The sequence below is a fragment of the Dryobates pubescens genome, chromosome 16 (assembly GCF_014839835.1).
Source record: "Dryobates pubescens isolate bDryPub1 chromosome 16, bDryPub1.pri, whole genome shotgun sequence".
Classification (NCBI taxonomy): domain Eukaryota; kingdom Metazoa; phylum Chordata; class Aves; order Piciformes; family Picidae; genus Dryobates; species Dryobates pubescens.
The window spans coordinates 17,954,710-17,978,250 of NC_071627.1; the positions used below are offsets into that span (position 1 = coordinate 17,954,710).

The 23,541-nt window shown below is 42.3% G+C and overlaps 2 protein-coding genes across 3 annotated transcripts in view; one reads left to right on the forward strand and one right to left on the reverse strand.

Moving 5' to 3' along the window:
- Positions 1–14,807, forward strand: part of SFXN1 (sideroflexin 1) — a 34,576-nt gene extending 19,769 nt beyond the window's left edge. Inside the window, exons 2-11 of one of the 2 annotated variants that reach the window (XM_009904631.2) lie at positions 2,210–2,384; positions 2,930–3,100; positions 4,568–4,666; positions 5,152–5,227; positions 6,172–6,257; positions 6,565–6,692; positions 7,223–7,272; positions 12,194–12,243; positions 12,912–12,959; positions 14,435–14,807. In XM_009904631.2, the coding sequence (XP_009902933.2) occupies positions 2,210–2,384; positions 2,930–3,100; positions 4,568–4,666; positions 5,152–5,227; positions 6,172–6,257; positions 6,565–6,692; positions 7,223–7,272; positions 12,194–12,243; positions 12,912–12,959; positions 14,435–14,531 (980 nt within the window). In that variant the 3' untranslated portion in view covers positions 14,532–14,807. Of the gene's footprint in view, positions 1–2,209; positions 2,385–2,929; positions 3,101–4,567; positions 4,667–5,151; positions 5,228–6,171; positions 6,258–6,564; positions 6,693–7,222; positions 7,273–8,733; positions 9,406–12,193; positions 12,244–12,911; positions 12,960–14,434 lie in introns of those variants that run through there. The other variant, XM_054168662.1, reaches the window with a different exon arrangement.
- Positions 14,808–14,869: 62 nt separating this feature from the next.
- On the reverse strand, positions 14,870–22,865 carry KIF20A (kinesin family member 20A). Its single transcript, XM_009904632.2, has 18 exons — positions 22,710–22,865; positions 22,107–22,196; positions 21,868–21,987; positions 21,274–21,412; positions 20,997–21,184; positions 20,763–20,907; positions 19,937–20,137; positions 19,587–19,698; positions 19,415–19,486; positions 18,717–18,860; positions 18,471–18,636; positions 18,049–18,216; positions 17,487–17,626; positions 17,292–17,394; positions 16,479–16,680; positions 16,025–16,116; positions 15,629–15,766; positions 14,870–15,142 (listed from the first exon to the last, which is right to left on the reverse strand). The coding sequence occupies exons 1-18, from the start codon at positions 22,863–22,865 to the stop codon at positions 14,870–14,872; spliced, it is 2,649 nt and encodes an 882-aa protein (XP_009902934.2).
- Positions 22,866–23,541: the final 676 nt, after the last annotated feature.

Below are 23,541 nucleotides of genomic sequence, written 5' to 3' on the forward strand. Positions count from 1 at the left end.
GTAAAGACCTTAATAAAAACTGCTGTACAGTAATGAACTTCACAGTCAGGAAAATGGGAGTGGAACTAAAAGGAAGAGATTGGTTTCCCCTACTGTACTGCATTTATTAGCTGTCTGGTATCCTGGGAAGCTTTAGGATGAAATTTTAAGTTCTGAGGGTAGCTGAATCATGACTATGTTAACTGCTAGCTAGAGCAGCAGTGCTGGTGCTCTTTGTATACTTGCTTTACAGGATGCTTGGTTCCATGGTTTAGTTGATTAGGTGGTGTTGGATGATAGGTTGGACATGATGATCTTGAAGGTCTCTTCCAACCTGGTTTATTCTATTCTGTTTATGCTTGCTTATTTCAGTTAATGACTGCATATTGAATAAACAAACAGGGCTTTGGAACAATGTGGTTTTCTTCAGGTCTCTTGTACTAAACAAAAACTGAGGACCACTAGGTAAAAATGCTGTAGCAAAAGAGCATGAAAGCATATTCAGTAGGTCACATCTAATAATATGAATTTTAAATATTCCTTTTAATCATTGAAACACTATTTGGCAGCTCTTTCTAGCATAGTGGATCACTTCCTTAACAGGTAAACCAAGGTCACATGCATTGTTTGTCCTCATAATGATGCTGTTTTTCCTATTAAAACAGATATAATCTGCAACGTGGTATCATCTGTATTTTTATAGGTCAAGTTTACTTCAGCCATTTGAATTCCAGGCAATATTGGGGAGGGGGGATTGGTGTTTGGTTTTTGGTGTTTTTTTTAACTGCCTCTTGAATATGTTTCAGAGATTCCTCTTTTGAAAGTTGAACTTCATGCAACTTGTGCTGTGCAGGGACTGTCCTTCCATTGAGTACCTTGAGTACTGTGTCCAGTTCTGGGCCCCTCAGTTTAGGAAAGATGTTGACTTGCTGGAATGTGTCCAGAGAAGGGCAACAAAGTTGGTGAGGGGTTTGGAGCACAGCCCTGTGAGGAGAAGCTGAGGGAGTTGGGGTTGCTTAGCCTGGAGATGAGGAGGCTCAGAGGAGACCTTATTGCTTTCTACAACTACCTGAAGGGAGGTTGTAGCCAGGTGGGGGCTAGTCTCTTCTCCCAGGCAACCAGCACCAGAACAAGAGGACACAGTCTTAGGCTGTGCCAGGGGAGATTTAGGCTGGATGTTAGGAAGAAGTTCTTCCCAGAAAGAGAGAGATTGCCCATTGGAATGTGCTGCCCGGGGAGGTGGTGGAATCGCCATCACTGGAGGTGTTTAGGAAGAGACTGGATGGGGTGCTCGGTGTCATGGTTTAGTTGATTAGATGGTGTTGGATGATAGGTTGGACTCAATGATCTCAAAGGTCTCTTCCAACCTGGTTTATTCTATTTCTACTCTATTTCATGTTGAAGTAAACTTAGTCATCCTGAAGTAATTTTTCGTTTTCAGGCCTTTAGGCCCCATAAATGTACAACTGTGTTAGTTCAGTGCTCTTTGTTGTGGTTCTTTAACCATCTTTGAAATATCCTTTGGAGATAGCAAACTGCTACGTTATATAATCTTTGTTTTAGTAAAACATGAATTTAGGGAAACAACATTTATTAAACAAAAAAATGCAGGGTTTGTATTCCTAATTTTTGTTTTGTTTTGCTATGGCAGAGGATTTAACTGGACTTGATTAAATATTTCCTCTGTCAGTGCACTTTATAGCAGCAATTCAGGCATTACCTGAAATAACTTCATTTCTTTTTTCCCTCAAGACAACTTTTTCAGCCCACACTGATTCATCACTGAGGTAAAGCACACTTCTGATTAGTGTGTTGATGTTTAGTACAGTTGTTCACTAATGAATTCCCTTACATTCTTTGCATCTTTGGATATTGGGGCATCATCCTTGGGTATTTGTGTATATGTATGAGGTACCTCTACTCACACTCTTACAAATATGTGATATATAAATGTCTTCAAGAAACAGGCACAGAAACATTTCTGTAGGCAGTTCTTGCTTTTTTACTTCAGCCAACACCAAGCTCATTAAAACCCATTATGATACCTGACATCATCTGCTTTCTGGATATATGCTTTACCCTTGAAACTTCAGTTCCACAAGTTGTTTGCTTGTTCTCTAGTTTGGCTTTTTTGACTCTTGCTCATAACCCCTTGTTACCTTGGCAGGTTGTAGATACAGTATGAAAAAAGAGGCATTCTGATTTGCAAATGCTGATGTTTTCTTCACAGAGCTGTCGAAGATGTCAGCAGATATACCATTAAATATTAATATCAAGGAGCCCCGATGGGATCAAAGCACTTTTGCTGGACGAGCCAATCACTTCTTTACTGTAACAGACCCCCGGAATATTTTGTTGTCTGATGCCCAGCTAGAAAATGCAAGAAAAATTGTACATGATTACAGGTATGACGTTGGCCACATCTACTGCTGGCCCAAAACAAGCCCACGTCAGTGGTACATGGTTGTGTGTTTAAAAGGAAATGCTTTAAACGCTGTATTCATTTCATTGCTCTTTCTTCTCATTTCAGAAACAGTTGTATTTGAGAACAAATTTGCTAATGAATGGGGAAATTCTGTCATCAGAGAACCCTTATTAGGTGCTCTGAAATACAGAAGAGCCTAATTCTGAAGGAGTTAATGTGACAGCAGAGCTTAAAACTTTCTCTTATATGTTATATCATTTACTCACAAAGTAAATTTTAGCTCCAAAATCAAATAGAGGTTTGAGTGCAGGATATGTTGACTCAGCCAACATACCCACTTCTGGGAGTTTTGATCTTTTTATTTCACCAGCTGAAGATCTACAGGCTGACTCTGAGGATAGATTAACTTAGTATAAACATCCCAAAATCTATTAATATCTCATACGTCACTGGAGGTTGCAGCATTTTGTAACAGTTGTGCTTTTTATTGTTGTTTTGTTTTGTTTTGTTTCAAATATTTCCAAGACAAGGTATTGTGCCACCTGGCTTGACAGTAGATGACTTGTGGAGAGCAAAATATATCTATGATTCAGCCTTCCACCCAGACACTGGTGAAAAGATGGTCTTGATTGGCCGAATGTCAGCTCAGGTACCCATGAACATGACTATCACAGGTTGTATGATGACCTTTTATAGGTAAGTGGTGGAAATAAAGCACATAAAAACATTTGCTTACAAATTAGATAACTGAAAATCATTGTTATTGTCAAAAGAACATTTTAGAAGATTTGTAATGTATGTTTTTAAATGTAAACTTTGCTTCCTATTCTCTTCTCCCCTCTTCTCCCACCAATTAGTGGTTTCCTCTAGAAGTAGTTGTGAGATAAGCCCTTAGCCCCTCTCCTTCACCAACCCACTTTTCCTCAAATTGGGAAAGCTGAACCTTCCAAAATCCCATCCATGTAGGAGAGTTGTGTGGAGCACAAAGAGGAGAAGATACCTGGGAATTTCTTACCTTAGAGATCTGGCATGTAGGATTTTCTGTCTGCCAAGTGAGTACCCAATATGCTTTGGTCCATCAGTCATCGAGTTTCTTCAGATTCTATTCAGTCTATTTCCTCAGTAGTTCTTGAATCACAGTGAAATCTGCAGCAAACCCCAGAATCATCTGTTAGTAGATTTCATGTCTAGAAATACTTTTGTGCCACAATGCTTTGTGAGCAAGAACTGATGAGAGGTTAAGAGGAAATGACAACGGTGGTTTTGATGATGAAGTTTTACAGACTCTTGAGTCCTACCCCTGAAAGGCACAGATGGTTTGGATAGTGCATATATATGTGTTTTAAAAAGCAATCAAGAGTATGAATAAAACTCTCAGTACAGTGGCCCATTCACAAGCCCTGCTTCCTGTTCACTACTTATTCTTCTATATATGTTCTACAGCAGCTATGTAAATTTTCTTTGCCTTATTGGTAGTCACTCAGATTCAAAACTGTGTGATTTATTAACCCAGAGGACATGGGTTTCTTTGTACCCAACCCTCACTAGTGCAAACAGGATAGCATAGAATCCTTAAATGATGCAGTGTAGCCTCTATCTTGCTGCACATCAGTGTGCCCTGGTTATTGCTCGCCTCTAGAAGTTAATTCCTCATTATACCTATGAGGGCTCTTGGATGTGCAGTAATGCAACAGCTAAATTTTTATAGCACCTACATCATCTACACACCAGTAGCAAGGAGACAGAAAAGATGAGTCAGGAAAAGACTTGCACATGCACAGGAAGAGAGGAGGAAGAACAGCAGCAGTGATGGGGAAAAAAGTCCACCTAGTTTATCACTATGCTATGTTAGTTTAGCATCTCATCCAGATACTGGAAACCAGAGGGAATAAGAATACACTTCCAAATCTCCTGAACTTTACCTTCCCCCTTCATTCACACCTTGCTATTTAATTACAATGCTTTTAAATTCTGTTCTTAGTAGTAATACTTTCATTATCAAGACAGTATCTCCCTGGCTGTATTGCTTCATTCAGATAAACAAGAACCTCTTCACGATTAGCGCTCACACTGCTTTTCCTAGATTTGCCATCATTTTTCTGTGGTGTCAATTGATCTGTGGCATTAACAATCATAATCATAACCATAATTTGTCTCTCCAAGAACGACACCGGCAGTGGTTTTCTGGCAGTGGATTAACCAGTCCTTCAATGCCATAGTGAATTACACAAACAGGAGCGGCGATGCCCCAATCACTGTCAGGTCAGACACTGAACCACGTTACTGCTGATGTGTTTATAAGTTGCTCTCTGATGTACTGGAACATGGTTAGGCTGTAAAGGTTGAGTGATAGAGGGATTTTGGGATTTATTTTTTTTTTGCCCTTGCTTATTATTAATTTGATAGATGCAGATGAGAATTCTGAGACTGATGGAGGCAAGAACTCTTTCTGCCATTAAAGATAAGCTAAGCCTCAGCGCCTCGTTCATAATAGGAATTTAATAGGAGTCTGTGCTGCACGGCTCAGTCAACCATTGAAAAGTGCCTCAGCAGTTTACTGCTGGTGAAAGAAAAGTCTTTAAAATATCCCATCTCAATCTTCCATCTACATCTTATTGCAGTATCACAAAAGAGTCTACTTCTTAATTTGGGGAGGGATATAACCATGTGTGTAAAATGTAATTACTTCCAAAAGTGACATAAATTTAGTTGTTGTCCATGTGCAAACATTTCTATTTTTGTTTTAGCCAGCTGGGAACAGCCTATGCTTCTGCTACCACAGGTGCTGTTGCAACAGCTTTAGGACTTAATGCACTAACAAAGGTAATGCTGATACTTTTTCTCACTCTTAACTAGACTTGAGGTGTTAATGGCTCATTTTTCCTCCACTCTGTGTCACGTTGTACCCAGCTCACAATGTGGAGCTGTAATGGCGTTTGGCAGCTCCCTTCTTTTGATCCCAACCTTATTTTTTGCCCCACATAGCCTTCTTATGTGTATTTCAAACAGCCTGTCCTCCTTACCTGTACATCAAATAGCCATGTGCTTTGTTAATACAAACTGGAGCCTAATAAGGTTTTTTACATGTAAAAGTATCAAATAACATTTGAAAGTTAATTGAAGCAGATAAATAATTACAACAACGTGAAGTCGTCATCCCATAAGCTACAGAGGTGTGTTTTTAAGGTGCAGCATCACTTCTGCAAATGTGGATGCCTACTCTAGACTGGCTAGAACTTGGAAGGAGGTGCCACTCTTTGGTGCAGAAAACTCAAATTCTTTGAAGAGCAAAAGGCCCCAGCAGTGAGAATTGAATTCTCACTGAATTCTAATTTAAAAGAAATAGGTCTGGTCTATCACTATGACCTTTGGGAACGAAAAGTCCCTCCCCTCCCCTGGGGAGGGACTTCTCAGGAAATCAAGTAGTGATAGGACTAGGGGGAATGGAATGAAGCTGGAGGTGGGGAGATTCAGGCTGGATGTGAGGAGGAAGTTCTTTACCATGAGAGTAGTGAAGCCCTGGAATGGGTTGTCCAGGGAGGTGGTTTGGGCACCGTCCCTGGAGGTGTTTAAGACCAGGCTGGATGAGGCTCTGGCCAGCCTGATCTAGTGTGAGGTGTCCCTGCCCATAGCAAGGGGGTTGGAACTAGATGATCCTTGTGGTCCCTTCCAACCCTGACTGATACTATGATAATACTATGAAAACTATTATGTAATCATTTTTCTTTTGTTTGGTTTTTATTTGTTCCTCTCTGTATGTTTTACAGCATGTCTCACCTCTCATAGGACGGTTTGTTCCTTTTGCTGCTGTTGCTGCTGCCAATTGCATTAATATTCCACTAATGAGACAAAGGTAGGAAAAAGAGTAATGATCACTAATTCTAGAAGGATGTTAATGAGTTTTTAAATCAGCAAGCTACTAAATAAAGCACAGAATATATCTTAACTTGTTTCAGAGGCTTGCAAAAACCTCATCCATGATCTTGTTTTGATTGATTGATTGTGACAGGTATAAAATAGAACATTCTCATTCTCTTCAGTCTTAGATCTCAGAAATCAAGTACTGGTCCTTCAAAACTTGGTCATTTCACAGGGTTAAAAAAAAAAAAGTGAATAAATGCATGTCAGTCACTACTTTATTTTTACTCCATGTTCAACAGGGAGCTCAAGTTTGGAATCCCAGTCACGGATGAGAATGGAAACAGATTGGGTGAATCAACAAAAGCAGCTCAGCAGGCAATTACCCAGGTGGTTATATCAAGGATTCTTATGGCTTCTCCTGGCATGGGTAAGAATAATTGCAGTCATGTGCAGCTCCTGATTATCAGTTTCTCAGAGGCCAAATTATCTTACAGTTGTGCAGGCAGTATTTACATTGCTGTTCAGTTCCTCAGAGAAATGTACTTTTCTTATTGTGAAAACATCTACAGTCTGTTATGCTGAAGTGCAACTGAAAAGCTTCTGGGATGCTTTTGCAGAAAAGCTACAGACAGCAAAGGAATAGTAGCAAATTCTGCTTGGCTGGAATTGGTTTAGTGAACAACTGGTGCTTTGACCAGTGCCAAGTTAGAGAGCTCAGCTCACAGCTTTAGTTATGTGTGAAATTAGAAGTTTTGCTCATTGGAAGAAATTACCTCTCTAAATACCAATCCAGAAGCTTGAATTGGCAATGTGAAATGAAAGCTCAGTTACTGACAAAAGGCTGTGAAAATTATGTTATGTATGGTATTAGGTCATTTTAAGAGAAAATGAAAACTAAATTACTTTTATCTCCAAGGTTGTTTTGAGTTGTTTGGTTTTTTTCTTTCTCATTTGCAGCGATTCCTCCCTTCATAATGAACACATTGGAAAAGAGAGCCTTTTTAAAGGTCAGTCTCAGATGATCTGTGTGTATGTATCTCACATCCTAAGTTAATATTTTCATTGATTTAACATGCTTCCTGAGTTTTCATATTTGCCTCCCCAGCGCTCTTACAGGACATCACCACAGAGCTTGGTTTACAGCTGTTACTTTCTTTTTAACTTTCTTAGAGATAGCTTGGCTCTTTTTGTCACAGTGTAAAACAACATTAAGAAAATCTGCACTTTTGTGTTATTTTTATAGTTGTTCTTAAAATGCAGAGTTCCTCCTAGGAAATAAACTTTCCTTGTACCCAGGCTTGTAGTAAGGTTTATTAGAAAAAATACTGAGTATTTTAATAATGCCTTTTCCTCAAGATAGAAGTAAGGAGGCTTTGCTTAGCTGCAATTGCTAGCAGTATGACTTTGGAAACAACAGTGATGGTAGAAGTCTCTTTTGAACATTATCCTTTAAAATTTGCTGGATGGGCCAGTGCAGGGTGAGCACAGAATGGGCACATTTCATCAGAGAGTACTTATTTTCTGTATTCAGTTTGTGCTATTGTAGTGTGGATTCAAGCACTTAGTAAATAAACTAATTAGATGATAAACAACAATTGCACCCATTAAATGATATTCAGATGAAGAACTCTGTAATTCTTAACCAGCAAAGGGAGTTTCATCTTCACCAGCTGATATCACTGATTTACTTACTGTGTAGCTCCAGGCCAAGCTGGGAACAGTAGCCTATGAGAATCTGTTTTCTTCCCCTTAGAAAAAGGAAAGGAAAACGTGGTCTGAGTCTCCAGACCCTCCCTTGGAAAAGTGGTTTGGTTGGTGACTCCTGGGAGGACAAGCATGGAACGCTTCCTAGTTTCTTTTGTCTAAGATTAAGCTTTCTAAAGATATCCAAATTCTACTTTTTATGATTTCTACCCTTCCTTTTTCTAGTGCAGAGGTGCGTTACCAACTTACACACATGATTTGAAAGCACTTTTTGATAGAAATGAGGCATTGGAAAGAGGTCTCAAGTGTCACTCAGTTTTAGAAACTTTTTTTCCCTGAAGTGCTTTGCTTCCCTTCCTCCTTCTTAACAGACAACAGTATTACTCAGGATGTAAAACCAGGAATGTGGCGTTTGCGTTCTAGAGTGAAAGTCAGTGCGTGCTGCTTCTATGTCCTGAAAGAAGTGAGACTGCAGTGCATCCAAACACAGTCTGCAGTGTAAAGAGCCCAATCTACAGTATAAAGAGCCCTCTCCTGATCTGGCTGATTCTTAGTGGTGTAGTCCTTTGACCCATAGGCTGTTAGCGCAGTAACTTTGGGCAGCTTGTGATACTGTTGTGTTCTTGAGAATGTGTTAACCCATGCTATCTGCTCAGCTGGCAATGACATTTGTGAAGAACTTGCAGCAATTTGCAGGGGTTGGAGAGAAATATCCATTGGTTTTATGTGGTGTGATCAATATAAGGGTGTTGTGAATTTTTCAGATCAGCCAAAATGAACGATTTCTACAGTGACTACTCAGTGGTCTTTGGTACCATCCTGACCGTTTATGCTCACCTGTTCCTCCCCCGCAGCCTCAGAGACTGTGAGTTCAGGTGAAACACTGCTCTACCACTAGTCAGTGATAACACTTGGTAGAGATTAGTATTAAAACCATCAAGGAATGAGCTGCATTTTTAACAAGCAGCTTCTGCATGTCCTTTTGAGGTTTCAGAAGCACCATCCCATTTGCAGTGCTCCCAACACCATCCACACAATGCTTTACTAACTTGTTATCCTCAGCCTTTGCTTTGCACACCATCACTCTGGAAAATAACTCTTGTATGCCTGCCAAAGCTTATTAAGCAACACACAAGGCCAGAACACAGGCAAATGGTTGTGAAATAGGGATGAAAACAGAATGATGTTCTTCAATGAGACAAGGAAATAAATGCTTCTGAAATGCTGCTCTCAGTGACAGCAGGCTATCATCCTCTGATGTTTGAAACAAGCTGCTTTGCATGAGGACATTTTGATGGTAATGCGAGTGTGAATTAACAGTATTGCCAAAAGTTGTTGCTAGAAAATGGCAAGAATGTTTTTATATCACAAGCATATACTTTCTGCTTCAAGAAGAATTCATTTCTTGACTCGAAAAAATACTTCATGTGTATGTGTTTGGCGTTTTTTTGTCTGCCTTTTATACGATTATGCAGCATAGTAGTTCTTGATTAATTACTTTGTCTGCTGCAGCAGGAGGATCCATAAACAACCTTGCTCTGAGACACAGTGTTTATATATTTATTGTAGCCACAGGTAACCTTTCTCCTAAGGAAAGAAATTGGAGCTTTCCACTGAAACTTCTGAAAATTCCAGTCAACACTTTAGTTTCCATTTGTATTACTACTCTTGCAGCTTCAAGTACTGTTTCTCTCCTGTTCTGCATACTGTATTAACATTCAAGGTGATTCCAGAAATTTCCTCTTCAAAATGAGCTCCTTGGGATCTCTTAGTCTGCAACTAAAACTTGTGTTCAATACTGTTACAAAACTGACTGAGAGACTTTTTTTAAGCATCGGTTTTGAATGTCTTCTGCCTTAGAGACCTCCACGCTTTCCTAGTTTAACTGTCATTTCATTTGTTCTTTTGAAAACAGGCATAGCTAGCCTGGGAAAGCTGACAGATTTCAGCATCCAACAATGAAAAGAAGCAGTTAGAAAAAAGCTGATTCTCCTTATGGCTTTTGTTTGCTTAATTACCACTTCTCCATTTTCTCTGTTTGCACTAACCACTGAAGATGCCATAAAGACATCTGGAAATTAAATCCTAATTCATTGGGAACTGCCTTCTTCCGGAGTTAAATGATAGTTCTCTAACACAGTAAATTCTTCTGCTGTCTTCTACTTCCTTTTATTTCTTTATAGGAATGTACAGCCTGCATTTGAGATTTGCTTTATTGTTCTACATTGTTCCTTAGGCAACACTAGTATTGACCTCCCAGTGTTACAGAGTTTTGCTTCACCAACTTTCTTGGCTAGTACAGCGCAGTAATATTCTAGAAAAATAAAGGCTGTAACTCTGATTGAGTACCTTGGCAAAAAAATGTTCCACAACACAAAATAGATGTTGTTTATATTGTTTGTACTAGCAGGCACTTCCCTCTCCAAGATTAGTGACCAACTCTGGTAAAGGCATGAAACTATAGATTGCTTTTATGACACTCTCCAAAAGTTTTTTCAGTTATGAAATCACATTTGAGGTTTTTCTGTAATAAATCTCAGGTCCTCAGCTCACATTGCAATGTGCAGCATCCTTCTTCCTTAATTCTTCTCAGAGGCTGAAGTCTTTTGCAGCAGAGAGTTTGACTTGGGTTCCCAAATATCAGTGGGAGTCTTACATCCCTCCCATTGTCAGTCACACCATCTCTTGTCTCTCCATGTGTATGAAATGTGAAGCATTTTGAGTGAATTTATCTCAGTTCAGGGTCAAATGAAGGTGAGTTCAGTGGAATGCCAGAACAGCAGAACACTGCTGCATTCATTTTACCTTTCTTGCTGTCTCTGTCTTTTTCCATTGTTACCTATTGTTGCAGGTTGTTGCTGAATTGCACGGTTCTTCCTGCAATCTTTTCTGGATTACAGATTGACTCCGGGGGTGGGGGTGGGGTTGGGGGAAGAAAAGCCAATCTTCTACATCATTTCTTCTCCCTGAGGCTCTAGAGAAAGCTCAATCCACACAGGCTTGTTCTGCATCTCTCTTACACCGCTCTGAACCTTCTTAGCACCAAAATTTGTCCTACCAAGCTTTCTGAATGTCTTTGTTCTATTTCCGTTCTCAAATAATGCCCATCTTTTATTCACCAGTTTGCCCACTAACTTCTACATCCTGACAACTACTTCTTGCAGAAAAAAAAACACATCATCTTTGTTGAAAATACCATCCACTGTAATGTGTGGTGATTATTTTTTTTAAACTCATGAGCTGTTTTGGTTTAAAACCAGCTTCTGGTTATCCTAGCAGTTGTCTATGTCCTACTTGCTGGAGACACTGATTTTACTGTAGGAACAGCAGGCTATTGCGGCAGTGCTGTTTAAACAGGTCTGGTTTTATTTCAGTAGTAATTCATTTCAACTGAAATTCTAACATGGGGCAGAATGGATTCCTAAAGCATTTGCATGCCTGCAAGACAATGGTCCTGTTTCTTGGCATGTATTCAAGCTCTGCAAAAGCTACAATCGGGGTGTGCTAAAAGTGCATCCACGGGTTATGTGTTGCCTTCTCAGCTTTGTTTCCCCCATTCTTCCACCTTTTATTTTCTTTAGTAACAGGCAAATCCTTGCAGAACTGCAGTGTACCAGACTCTGCTACAGGGGCAAGCTCCTACAAAACAAAGTAAATCGTAAGACAGAAGAAAGGGCTAAAAAAGACATGCATTTTTTTTCTTGACATCTCTTTTACTTACAGTTGGTGGCTGCAGTTGCTCACAAAGTAAATCTCTAGTTGCAAGTTTTAAAACCACTGGAGAGGAGCTGTCATCAGACCTGGCTCTTCTTAGGGGTGCCAGGGCAAAATTCAGTGTCCTTAGGAGGTGTGGCAGCACCTCACAACTGCAGCACGGTTCCAGACTTGAGCTGTGTTGCTACCTCGAGGGCTTTGTGTGACTGAAAGAAATACTTCATGTACTCAGGAGCAGGTTGTAAGTAGAACAGTTAAACCACCCATTGTAGTTTCTGAGGGAGACTTACTCAGGATAACACTGGACATAGCTCATCTGGAATTTTCTTACTACTTTTCAAAAGAACTAAGCTCTCAAAGTGGAGCTCAGCATTAAGGCCTTTGTTTTGCCTCCCTGTCCAAGAGTCTTCTAGCTGCAGTCTTCTCTTACAATAGAGGAATTCCAGGAAGGTGGAAAGGTGGGGGGAAGAAAAGATGCCATACTCATTGTGTGCGGTTTATTTTTGACAGAGATTCCCTTGGATGAGTGCTCCCATTCAAGTTGGATTAGTTGGAGTCTGGTAAGTAATTTCTTTGGGTTGTGTGTGCTTTTAAGAGATACTTTTTAGGGTTTTGTTGGTTTGGGGTTTTTTTGAGGAAGTAGCAATACTTGCACTGTGTTTAAAGAGGGGGGGGAAGGAGGGGAAAGCTGAGAGTTAATGAGGCTCCAGCAGTTGCTTCACCTCCATATCTGTAGTTGATAATACCATAATAAAAATGCTGTTAGTAATGAAGAAGCTGCCAAGAAGGACAGAGGGAAGGAGGAAAAAAACAGAGTAACCAAAAAGAAAAAAAAAGCCTGTAGCATCTTGATTAGAATGCTTTGATTGCTACTTCCATAAACAATAATTGGAATCTAATGCTGTAGGTTGATCAATTTCTGAGACGTTTGGTTAAGGGAGTTTATTTGCTGTTGTATAGCAGTTTATGTTGTCATGCACACCAATGCAAAACACTGAAAGGCTGTCAGATATTTTTTTAATAGACATTTGTAAGCATTGTATTGCTGCATTTAGCACTACATAGTAGGTAAATGATTTCATAAGGTATAAGGGTTACATGGCACTTCACGGAACTTTCATTCACTGTACACACAAAAAATAGCTTTCTACCTAGAAGACCATTTATAAAGGTTTTGAATTCTCTTTTAGCACCCTCAATATTGTAAAACCATTTTTGTCTCCTCTAGTCTCGTGTTTGCCACACCCCTGTGTTGTGCACTGTTTCCTCAAAAAAGGTATGTATTTGTCTTACACTTAATGTTGCACTCCCAGATGCATGCAGGGTACTGCAAAAAGGCAGAAAGAAGTGGTCATTGGCTCCTAGAGCATACAGGCTTAATTCCCATTTGTGTGATAAACATGGGAATATTCAGAAAATGACTAGCTATGTTACTCATCAGCACTAGAAGTAGTTGAATTGGCCTCTTTTGTTTACAAACTCCCAATTCTTGAATTATGAAGAAGCTGCCAAGAAAGACTGAGGGAAGGGAAAAAGAGTAACCAGAGGGAAAAGAGGAAAAAAGGGCCTGTAACAGCTTGATTAGAATGCTTTGATTGCCACTATATAGTGGCAGTGAAGAAGAGATTGAGGTGAGGAAGGGTTAAACCATATTCTTTCAAGGTGAGGTGTTTGATCTAGAGTTCAGAATCACTAGAATGAGTCCTGAAAAGGCTAATATGGCCCAAACAATATATTCATGTCTAGTAAGGTTATGGCTTCAATAAATATGATCAGAGCCCCTTTTATTTCCACCTGGACACTCTCTGGTTATACAGAACAGCACTTGACTGTATTTGTGCTCATTTGTAATTTGATTAGCACTTTTGCAGAGATAACTTTTTATTGGTACACAAAATAGCTAAGTCCAGAAAACTGTCTTATAATGAATATCATTTCTAACTGAAATCCTAATAAACCCTAGGGGAGTTACCTACAAATAAAGGTAACTCAATTTGCAGGGTCCCTTTCATACTATTAGTGGTTGTCTAAACTCAACAAGCTGCCAACTGTAGCTTAAACTATGCAAGCTGGAGCTGAATGTTGAGCAACTAGAGTAGCATTTGACTTTCAGGAAACAATACCCAAGTCTTACTTATCTAATGCAATTGTTTGAATACAACAAAGCAGTCTGACACCATCTGCTTCCCTGCCTGGCATAGAGCAAAGAATTTTGGTAAATAAATGGCACTAGGCTACATGGAGATGGCTTAACAAAGGAGCCTAGGAAGTATAGTACAGCTCTTGCTTTTAACTAGGCCTCTCCCTTTTATAAGATTAGACCCAAAGCTGTTTAAGAAAGTGCAGCTGTGTAACTTAAAAGGGAGTTTAACTCACTTTACTGTAAGGTGACTGTAGTCAGGATAAACATTTTATTCAACTGAATGAGGCAGTAAGAGAAAGAGGCAAATACATATTTAAAAATACCTTTAGGAAGGTAGGTTTCTATTAAGAGCTGCAAACCTCAAGCAACTAAGCAGATTCCTACCCCCACTGCAGTAACAACAGCTCTTTCTTGACTCTAGAGATTGTCTTACTGTGGTGTAAGCAGAGACTGATGTGTCCTGGTCTGTAAGGATGATCCCTTCCTCTGAAGTTAAAAAGATCTGAAAACTTTTCACAATCTAGGAAGTTTAACCAGGTGCATCATCCATCTTATTTTACACACAAGTGCTGGTTATATATAACCATTTTACTGTTTCTTTTGCTTAGTTCTATGTCTGTAACAAGCTTGGAGCCAGAACTGCAAGCCAAGATCCGAGAGAACAACCCTGAACTAGAACGTGTATACTTTAATAAAGGATTGTAATTCAGAGAAGGGAAGATACCTTTCAAGGAGGCTCTTGAGTTATGTGCCCACAATAGTTGAAGATAAGAACTCACTTTTGACTTGTCCTTTTGTGAAACAACTTTGATCATCTGCCTTATTTTATATTTAAAGACTTCCCTGGTTGTAGTGTTGAAATTACAAAAGGTCATTTTGTCCCCTTTGGTATCGATTAAAAGTTTAACCATACATATCCAACATTGTTTACATAAGCTCTCAAGCAGCTACAATAACAATAAACAAGCACACAAAATAAAACAGATGCCATTATATTGGATTTGCCACCTTCTTCCAGTAATAGTGGGGGCTTGGATCTCAAGTCATAGAGCAACTGAACGAAGTTGCCACCCTCTGCCAGCTGCGGGACGAGGCGCTGAACGTGACAGAAGGTTGTGCAGGAACGGCCTTTTACCAGGAGGTTGGTTAGGTTGTAGGTTTTCCCTGTTGGCACAGAATCGTTTCTTTAAGGTAGACGTTGAAGGAGCCTGGAGCTTCTGCACGGTATGGTACTGTTCAGCAATACAAGCTGCTTTCTTCCGCAGGTCTAGTTTCACTAGTATCATATTGTTCTGCAGTTCTGCCAGGGTTTGGTCCTGAAAAAGCAAGAGAGGCACAAGTTGCCTAACCCACTGGTTACTGTGAACTGAAGAGGATAAAATGCCTTTGCCAAAACTCCCTACTACTGTGCTACACAGGCATTTATATTAGCTTCTACTGTCAAAAGTGGAACAATCCAGTAATAAAATATGAGCAGTAAGGCTGGAAAGAGCTGAACCCATCCTGCTGCAAACTGGTGCCATGGCAACTGTAATAGAGAATTGGATATGAGAACTCTGAATTTTCCTACTTTTAAGTGGAGGCTGTCAGTTAAGTGAATAATTTGGGTCTGCTTTGGAGAGCTAAATATTCAGTTTGATTCGGCCATTGAGAAAATTAGCAATACAGCTCCTTTAATTTTGATAGCCATCAAGTGTCTAGAGAGTAAGTAATTTGCCACTCCAAAAATTTAGGTTATTCTGCTGATAAAGGCAAAGTGCATAGATTAAATGCCCCTGTGCAACCCACAACAAAGACATTACCTGTCTAGCTAAAATGTCATCACAGGTACAGAGGGCTTCTCGAAGTTTCCCTGCACCAGTACTGTGGCAGCATGCCCTCTCTGCAGATTGGAGACACTCCCCAAGTTTCTGTAGTTCTGAACGCAGCAATCTGACATTCTGTAGGAGAAAGATTGAATACAACAGCTACCTTTGATATTGCTCTAACACAGCCACTCTAGAGTAATTCAGATGCATAGTACTGAGGGAGAGTCCCATCTGAGTGAGGTACACTGGGATCTCAGATACCACAGCTGTGCACATCTCCGGGAAGATCAACTGTTTGTTTAAAGAAATGGGGAACAGCAGCTCCAAACACTCCGTAAACTGCAAGCACTTCATCCTGGGAGTGTTCCTTTCTATAACAGAGATAGTTACCTTCTGTCCATCCTCCAGCTTCCTGTCTACGTCCACAGTAAGGGGTTTGGCAGAGGGAGGTGGCTCCACTAATTTCTGGTATTTACGCAACTCTAGGAACACCAAAACCAAAACGAGTAAGTGACAGTACATTCACAGTTCCACTTTTCATGAAGTCAGGACTTCCCTTGGGACAAGCTGCCACAGGCAAGCTGAGGACAGCTTTGAGTTTTTGTAGACATGCACAAATATTCCAGGCTTCATCCTTTCAGTGATAATCCTACTCTGAAATCCATTTTCATGTGGAAGTAAACTGAAACCCTGTTCATCCAGCACACCATTCCTGACACCTACAACCCAGGACAATGGTTTCAGAGTGTTTGAATCCAATACACCCTTAGAGAAAAATGTATCTCTAGAACCCTCTACAAGATTGCCTGGACAATTCAGAACCAGTGCAGCATCACTGCCTTACCTGCTGTCCTGGTGCTTAGCTCTGTTTGACATTGCTCCAGTTTGGCTTTAGTGTCTGCCAGTTCCTGTTGCAGAGCAGATGAAGTCATTCGCTTTGATCGACGCAAGCCTTTCCCTGGCTCCTGCTTAGGCTCCAGGCTCTCCAGTTTTTGTTTTGCCTCCTGCAGAGCAGCTTGGAGCTCCTCAATCTTCTCATCACGCTCCTTAGAAAGCAAGTTTGTGCAGACATTCAGCAAGATTTTCTTGCTACAGTTTTCTAGAATTCTGATGTTTTTCTTTTGGGAGACTTTCAATCACACTTCACACTCTGGACCTTGATGCCCTTTAAGTGACAACATTGAACCCTTTGCCTGTGAGCCTAAAGAACTCTTTTTACAGCCTCTAGAGTTAAGGAATTTCTTGAGACTTGACATCTTCAGAGAGGTCTGCAACAAGGCCATCCAAATGCTATAGCATAAAAAATACAAGAAGGCCCATACCCATCACCACAACTGAGAGGAAAAATTCACAGAACTCAGTGTAGAGCAAGCCACTAGTGAAAAAAGGGAGAAGAGAATCATGTTGAATAACTAGGAGTCAGAATGGCTGCATATTAGCCTCCAGATTAAGGGCTGGAAATGAGGCTGCCTAATGACAGCAGTAGACAAGAAGCAAGAATTGCGGATCAGACTATCAAAATACCACCAAAAATACTTCAAAAAGCAAAACCTTTCCTTTTAGTTTGCATGAAGTCACATCCCCAGATTCAAGCACCCCAAGTGCCCTCTCAACATATTGCCACTTTCCCAGTGTTTTTCCATTACCCTGAACAAACCTGGATCTCCTCCTGGTAATAGTCAGTCAGTGACTCCTTTAGGTTATTCAGTTTATCCTCATACAGTTCCTCCAGCAGCTCCCTCTGAGCATCCACATGCTGGCTACAGAAATCAAGCAACTGCATGTCAGGGTCTGGCAGTTCTTGGTATTGGAGCTCAGACTGGATAAAAGGATGTGATCAAGAAAGCTCTACCTGCACCATTTCTCCTTCTCCTGCATGTGCTCCAGCATCTCATTGCAGATCTCATCACGGAGGCGCATTTCCAGCTGCAGTTTCTCCTGCCGCTCTTGCACCAGCAGTTCTCGTGCAGCTTCCACGACACGCAACAAGTCCTGCAGGGACACAAACTCCATTGCCCTCACTGTGCAACTGAATTAAGACCTAGAATAAGTGAGGTGGGATCCTTCATCTGTAGAGTTCTAGGTTTAAGATTATTTTAGTCACATGGAAAGAGAAGTTGCAGGTTGGCTCTTTCCTAATTCCAATGCCTCTCAGTCAGGATTATAGCTTCACACCAGAGTTCTTACTGTCCCTAATGCCACAGATGACAGTGTTTCCAAATGCAACACATTTCAGGTTTAGACCAAACTGTGGAACATTTCCCACATGGATACCAAGTTTCCTGGGTCTCATGTCCTTGAGGTTTGCTGTCATCTCTTGGTATAATGCCAAGCTGCAGCCCCACCTCTCAGACCAAAGCAAACTGTCACATTCTTGCCTTGCGTAAAGGCTGTAAAGCAAATTGCAAACCCACCTCCTTTGCATACATGGAAACATCTGCTTCATCCTCACTGTCATCTTCTGATTCCACTTCTTCATTTGCTGGGGCTGCCTCTAGACCCTGGCTGGTTCGCCTAGAGTGCTCTTTGATGATCGAGTGTATGGATGGAAGTTCCAGCTTTGTGGGAGGCACCTGAACAAGCTGAAGAGAAAAAGGCCATTGCTACTAGTCCAGAAAGTCTGGAAGTTGCATAGTCTTTAACCACAGCATTTCTCTGCAACCTATCAACCCTTTCAGTTTAGCAGGATCTAGAAATACTGTAAAGGTAATAATCCGCTGGAGAAGCATAGGGAAGACTTGTAAGCATATCCCTGCCTTGTGATTGGAAAGGGGCCCATTCCCACAGGAGCAGGTTGTATCTTGACCATGCCATGATCCTGGCACGTGGTACTTACCTGGCTAGCAATGGCTGAGAACTTGGCTACATGCAGAGTTTCATCATATGTAGATGCACACTGGTTAATGTTGACAATCATGCAAGAGCGCCCACGCCCAGTGAAGAAACCCTGGAACACACGGGTTAGCTTGCTGTCCCGGAAGGGAACCACAGTCTGCTTCAATCTGTGGGGAGAGACAAGAGTGAGCCTATGGGAAAGAAAACAGGCTCCCTACACACTCCCTCTGGAGTTCTGGATACCCACTTGGACTGCTGGTTCTGGCGCAGGGCAGCAATGCAGCGGCCCAGCGTGTGGAGGGAGGTGTTGATGTTGTTGGCTTCTTTCATTCGGTCCCCACTTTTCTGGTTTTTGCAGCGCTCTGACCCCGCAAGGTCACACAGGGATAACCTGAAGGGAATGCAGGCAAAACTCACGTGACCTACTAGATCTGTCCTGTTCCATCCAGGTTTACACCCTGCAATCACCTACACTTCTCACCTTCCCTACTGTCTCCCCCCATAGAGGCGCTGAAGCTTTTATAGGATGCAAGGACTATTGCTAGACAGAAAGGACTATGCTAAATACAGGAGTTACACCAACATGAGTTCTGTGTTGTCAAGTTCAAAGATCCTTTGCCAGTCCTCAGGACTGCCATGACCCGTTTCCAGATAACTACATCCTATGAACAGGCATCAGCAGCGCTCAGATCAGTGCCTGTTACAAGGGCAGGGGGTACTCAAATTGACCTTCACTGAAAAAGTTTGAGAACTCTCTCAGGTTGTACTTTGTAATAATCCTCACAAACTCCTCAGTCACTGTCAAGACTTAAGAGTATGGCCATTCATTCCAAGTACTTTCAAGAGACTTTTCCCAAGATACTTCCCATATCCTAGATCCAGAAAAATGAGCAGGGAAGTTCAGTCCACAGAAAACACCCCCAAATCCTGGAGCGTTAAACTTACTCGCTGATTTTTGGAACAATTTCACTGCCACCTCTTTGCAAGTGCAGAATCCGAATGGAGAAGACACTGTGACTGTAAAGAAGCATGCAGATATTTTAGAACGGAATTGCAACCTTTAAAGCCCCTCAAAGGTTGTATTTCAGCCTCAACAACTGTCCTCCCCCCTTCACACCTGCGACTGGAGTTCTGATTCATGTGGGTGCTAGCAAAAGTCTGGTTTTTCCGGCCCAGTTTCAGCAACTTCCAAGCCTCATCGGCATCTTGGACGTTGATCCAGTTTAGATCTGGAAAAAGCAGACAAAGCAGTTAGGAGACTGACAGAAAGCTTAATTATCTCCACCTCAACTTCACATTTTTATTTTGTTGACCTGAGCAAATGTGTAAGTACCAAGATCTAGCCACCAGAGATCTCAGAGGCCATAGAGGCCAGCAGGCTCCTCAACACATCACTGCTAAGCCACCCACCCAGCTCAGTCCTCAAGCCTCTCTAGCAGACTAAAAATGTCTTTAAGGTAAATCTACCTTTCACGTAGGGGTTGCCAGTCTGGTCTTCACAGAGCCGCAGCGTCGGCCTCTTGCGGTTCTGGCCAGTTAGAGTTGGTTCTAACAAGTCATAGATTAGCTCATTGTAAATCTCAAAGAAGGAGACCCAGATTGAGAACTGCATATCTCCTGTGTTGGTAAGTGAAATACGATCCGAGTCATCCCAAGAAGGGCCTGGTTCTGGGGAAAGAGAGGGGAGGGGAAAACAAACATAAAATCGTGGTGGCAGTCTTACACAGGTCCAACAAAAATGATTTAGCTGCAGAGTGAGGCATCTTTCTTCAGCAGGAACACTATCCCAGACTCATTCCACATACCTCCTCTCTTGATAGGCACTTTATTCTGACTCCAGAAGTACAGGGTACTTCAAACATGAATTCTTCCCAGCATAAGTGAAGTTTTAGCCCTTGTTACCTCAGTCATTCCATGCTCTTGGATACCTTATCAGCTAGTAGTTTCTCGGTTTGAAAGTCTGGGCACAAGTGTTCAGTGCAACATGTCACTTCAGCACCCTGCTTTCCAGCTATCTCCATCACATGGCATTCAGCTGCTCGGTTCCCTTGAAATTAAGCAGTGCTAAGTAGCTTCATTTCACAGGGCTTGGTTACTATGCAGTGGTGAATTTTCTACATTGGCAAGACGTGTCATATGTACTAAGTTTTTCAGTCCTGACACCCTTTATCTTTCAATGGGAAAGTCCAGCACCTTTCCTCCCTTGCCCACAGCACAGCATCCAAACAGCCATCATCCTTTCTTCCCCCATCCTCTAACAATGAGTTAGGTAGTAAACAGGCTTCAGACATACCTTCTGTCTGGCTGATGTTGGAATGGCTGGTAAGTTGGCTAGATGAAGAGAGGCCAGCAACTCCACTGTCAAAGCTGCCACTGGTAGTGGCCTGGAGCTGAGATTCGGCACCGTGGCTCCTCTTCATTGGTGTTAACAGCTCTTCCTGGCAGGAAACAAAAACATGAGTGGGTATGTAGCCTGACACCATCCTTACCCTATCATTACTAAGCTTTTGAGAAGCTTCACACTTACCTCCCACAGGCCAGCCCGCAGCATGGTCTGTTTCTTGGTCTCCTCTTGCCGCACCTGCCTGCTGTCCAACCAGACCACCTCACTGGAGAGGGAAGGCTTCAGATCCATGGCTTGATACAGCCTATCTCCCACACTGTTGAAGATGACCGCTAAGGAGCGAGGCAGAATCCCCCCATCTTTGTTGCTGCCTGAAGCAAGAACAGCAGCAAGCTAAGGATTCACATGTAAAAGCAGACAATTCCCTCAGTAGGCTACTAAGACCTAGTGCTTTCCTTACCCTGAATGGTGTGAGTCTTCCCTGAATTGGTAATGCCATAGGTGTACACCAGCCAGTTCTGCCCATTCAGTACATCCTTTACCACCTGCTTCATTGTTTCATCAAAGAACAATTTTTGTCCCACTTCTGGTCCAAAGATCTGCAAGCAAGACAAAAAATGGCCTCATGTATATCTTATCTTTTGACTGCTGATAGTTGTTCAAGTGATATTATGTAGTCCTTTGTTCCCTCCACTAGCCCCACATCATGAGCAACAGATCCAACAGTAATTCCAGTCCAAGACCCCTCTGCAAAAACAAGCTGTTCACTTGCTTTCAATCTAGAAACATCTGATAATCACTACAGCCTCTCAGACATTTAGATCCTCATAAACGAAACAAGTTTGGCGTTTGCTGCTGAAAATTTTTTCAGCGTGAGCTTAAAAGGAGAAAGAAATAGGGAAACAGCAACAAAAACAAACTTAAGTAGAGAGGATTGTATGAGACCACATAGCTCAGGCAGTGCACTGGAATCAGTAAGGCAAACTTTTCAGGCTCTAAGGCTGGTTTTAAGCTCAAAAAATTTCCAGATGGCTCATTTGTCACAGTTACCTACCTGGGTGAAAGAGAATCTGTGTGCTGCTTGTCCCACTCCACGCTCTGTGCTCCGCATGGTGAAGGAGTCCTTAGGGGCTTTTAGAAGAAGAGTTTCTGAATTCTCGATGCAGACACAGCCCTAAAGAACACAAAAATACCATCACTGCAACCGCTTACAAGAGGCCATAACACAGGCAGCGAAAGCTAATAGCATCTCCCACAGGCAACCAACTCAGACTACTTCATTCAGTGCCTCACCTGGTCTTCCCCTTTTTCCACCTCTGTGGATTTCAGAGGTCGAACTCTCAGGTACACCTTTATTTTTCCATTGTTATGTTCAGCTACAGCCTGAATAAAAAAGAAGGAAAAAAAAACACCAAAAACCACACAGCTTAAATATGGCAGTCACAGAGGCAATACAAAACCATCCATAAGAGCACTAGCAGAAACCACAGCACAGAACACATGCATAGCTACCCTGACTGGTGCTCAGTAACTAATTGACACTTCCTTGGTCCCAAACTCCCCAGCAATACCAGAAGCTTTCTGATGCATTGCTAGTCACACCAGCATTTCTTTTATCTAGTAATTCAGACCAACCACCTGAAGAACTGAAGCCAAAATCAGACCCCAGACCAAGCACCATGTTCAAAGGCATCATGCTGAGGCAGTTAGCAGCTGTGCCCTTCACCACATACTGCTTTTAATAGTAACTGCTACTTCCAATGCAGCATTTTGTTTTAGCCTTTTTTGAAGGGTTTCGCTTACCCCCTGCACCACAATGCCTTAGTACCACTAAGGCAGCCTCTAAGAGGCACAGCAGCCACTGCCCTGTTTGTGACAGAAGAGTTCCAACCTCACCTGTTGGGAGCCCTCCAGATCTGAAGAGATGGCAGAGAATTCTGACAGCAGGTCCTTGCGCACATTGTCCCCAAACCCTGTTGCCGTGGATTCAAGAACAGGGGAGGCTACATCATCATCAGAAAACAACCCTGGGGAAATAACTGTATGCGCCATAGTGTCTCGCACAGCTCCTAAAGAAAAAAAAGGGGCACAATGAGGGCAGGTCGGCATTACAGCAGTCTTCTGTGAGTCTAAGCTTTGCTCTTCATGCATGCAGTCGACCACCACTGCCATATCCATCCGTTCCCAGACTGCCACACAATCGCCCTTACACATAACATACACTGATATACAGGGTGCTGCTATAAAATCACACACGCACCACACACCCCCACAGAACCCCAGGCACACCACGCAGACACACGGAACACCTACAGGGCCTCAGACACACCGCCTAGACACACGGAGAGCTCCCTACACAGAGACCACCGCATGGAAGCTGCTCATGCAGCCCACCATACAGGGCTGCTCCACATACAGACAAAATCGCGACTCTCCCAGGCGCCCGAGACCTCCCTGAGGCCGGCAAGAGCGCTGCAGAACCTACTCCGCTGCTCGTCCAGCCCGGCCGCGGACCGCTCCGCCACCCCGCACACGGCTCACCTCCGCACGGTGCCTACTGTTGGGGTTTCAAACCTCGCCGTCCGCCCGTTCCGCCAATGGGGGCCCGCGCCCGCACGGCCGCCAATCAGAGATCGCCGTGGGGCAGCAGGGGGCGGAGCCCGTGCGATCGGCTCGCCCGCGTGCCCGGGGACGGCCGGCGGCGCGCGCGCCTCCCGGCGGGCTTTGC

What these genes read in the sequence shown, in the direction of transcription:
- KIF20A (XM_009904632.2), bottom strand. Translation starts at nt 22,865, where the DNA reads ATGGCGCATACAGTTATTTCCCCAGGGTTGTTTTCTGATGATGATGTA. An exon ending in ACAGATTCTCTTTCACCCAG is followed by an intron (nt 21,413 to 21,867) that starts GTAGGTAACTGT and finishes TCTTGCTTGCAG; the next exon opens with ATCTTTGGACCAGAAGTGGG. An exon ending in GAGAAGGAGAAATGGTGCAG is followed by an intron (nt 17,395 to 17,486) that starts GTAGAGCTTTCT and finishes TGATTTCTGTAG; the next exon opens with CCAGCATGTGGATGCTCAGA.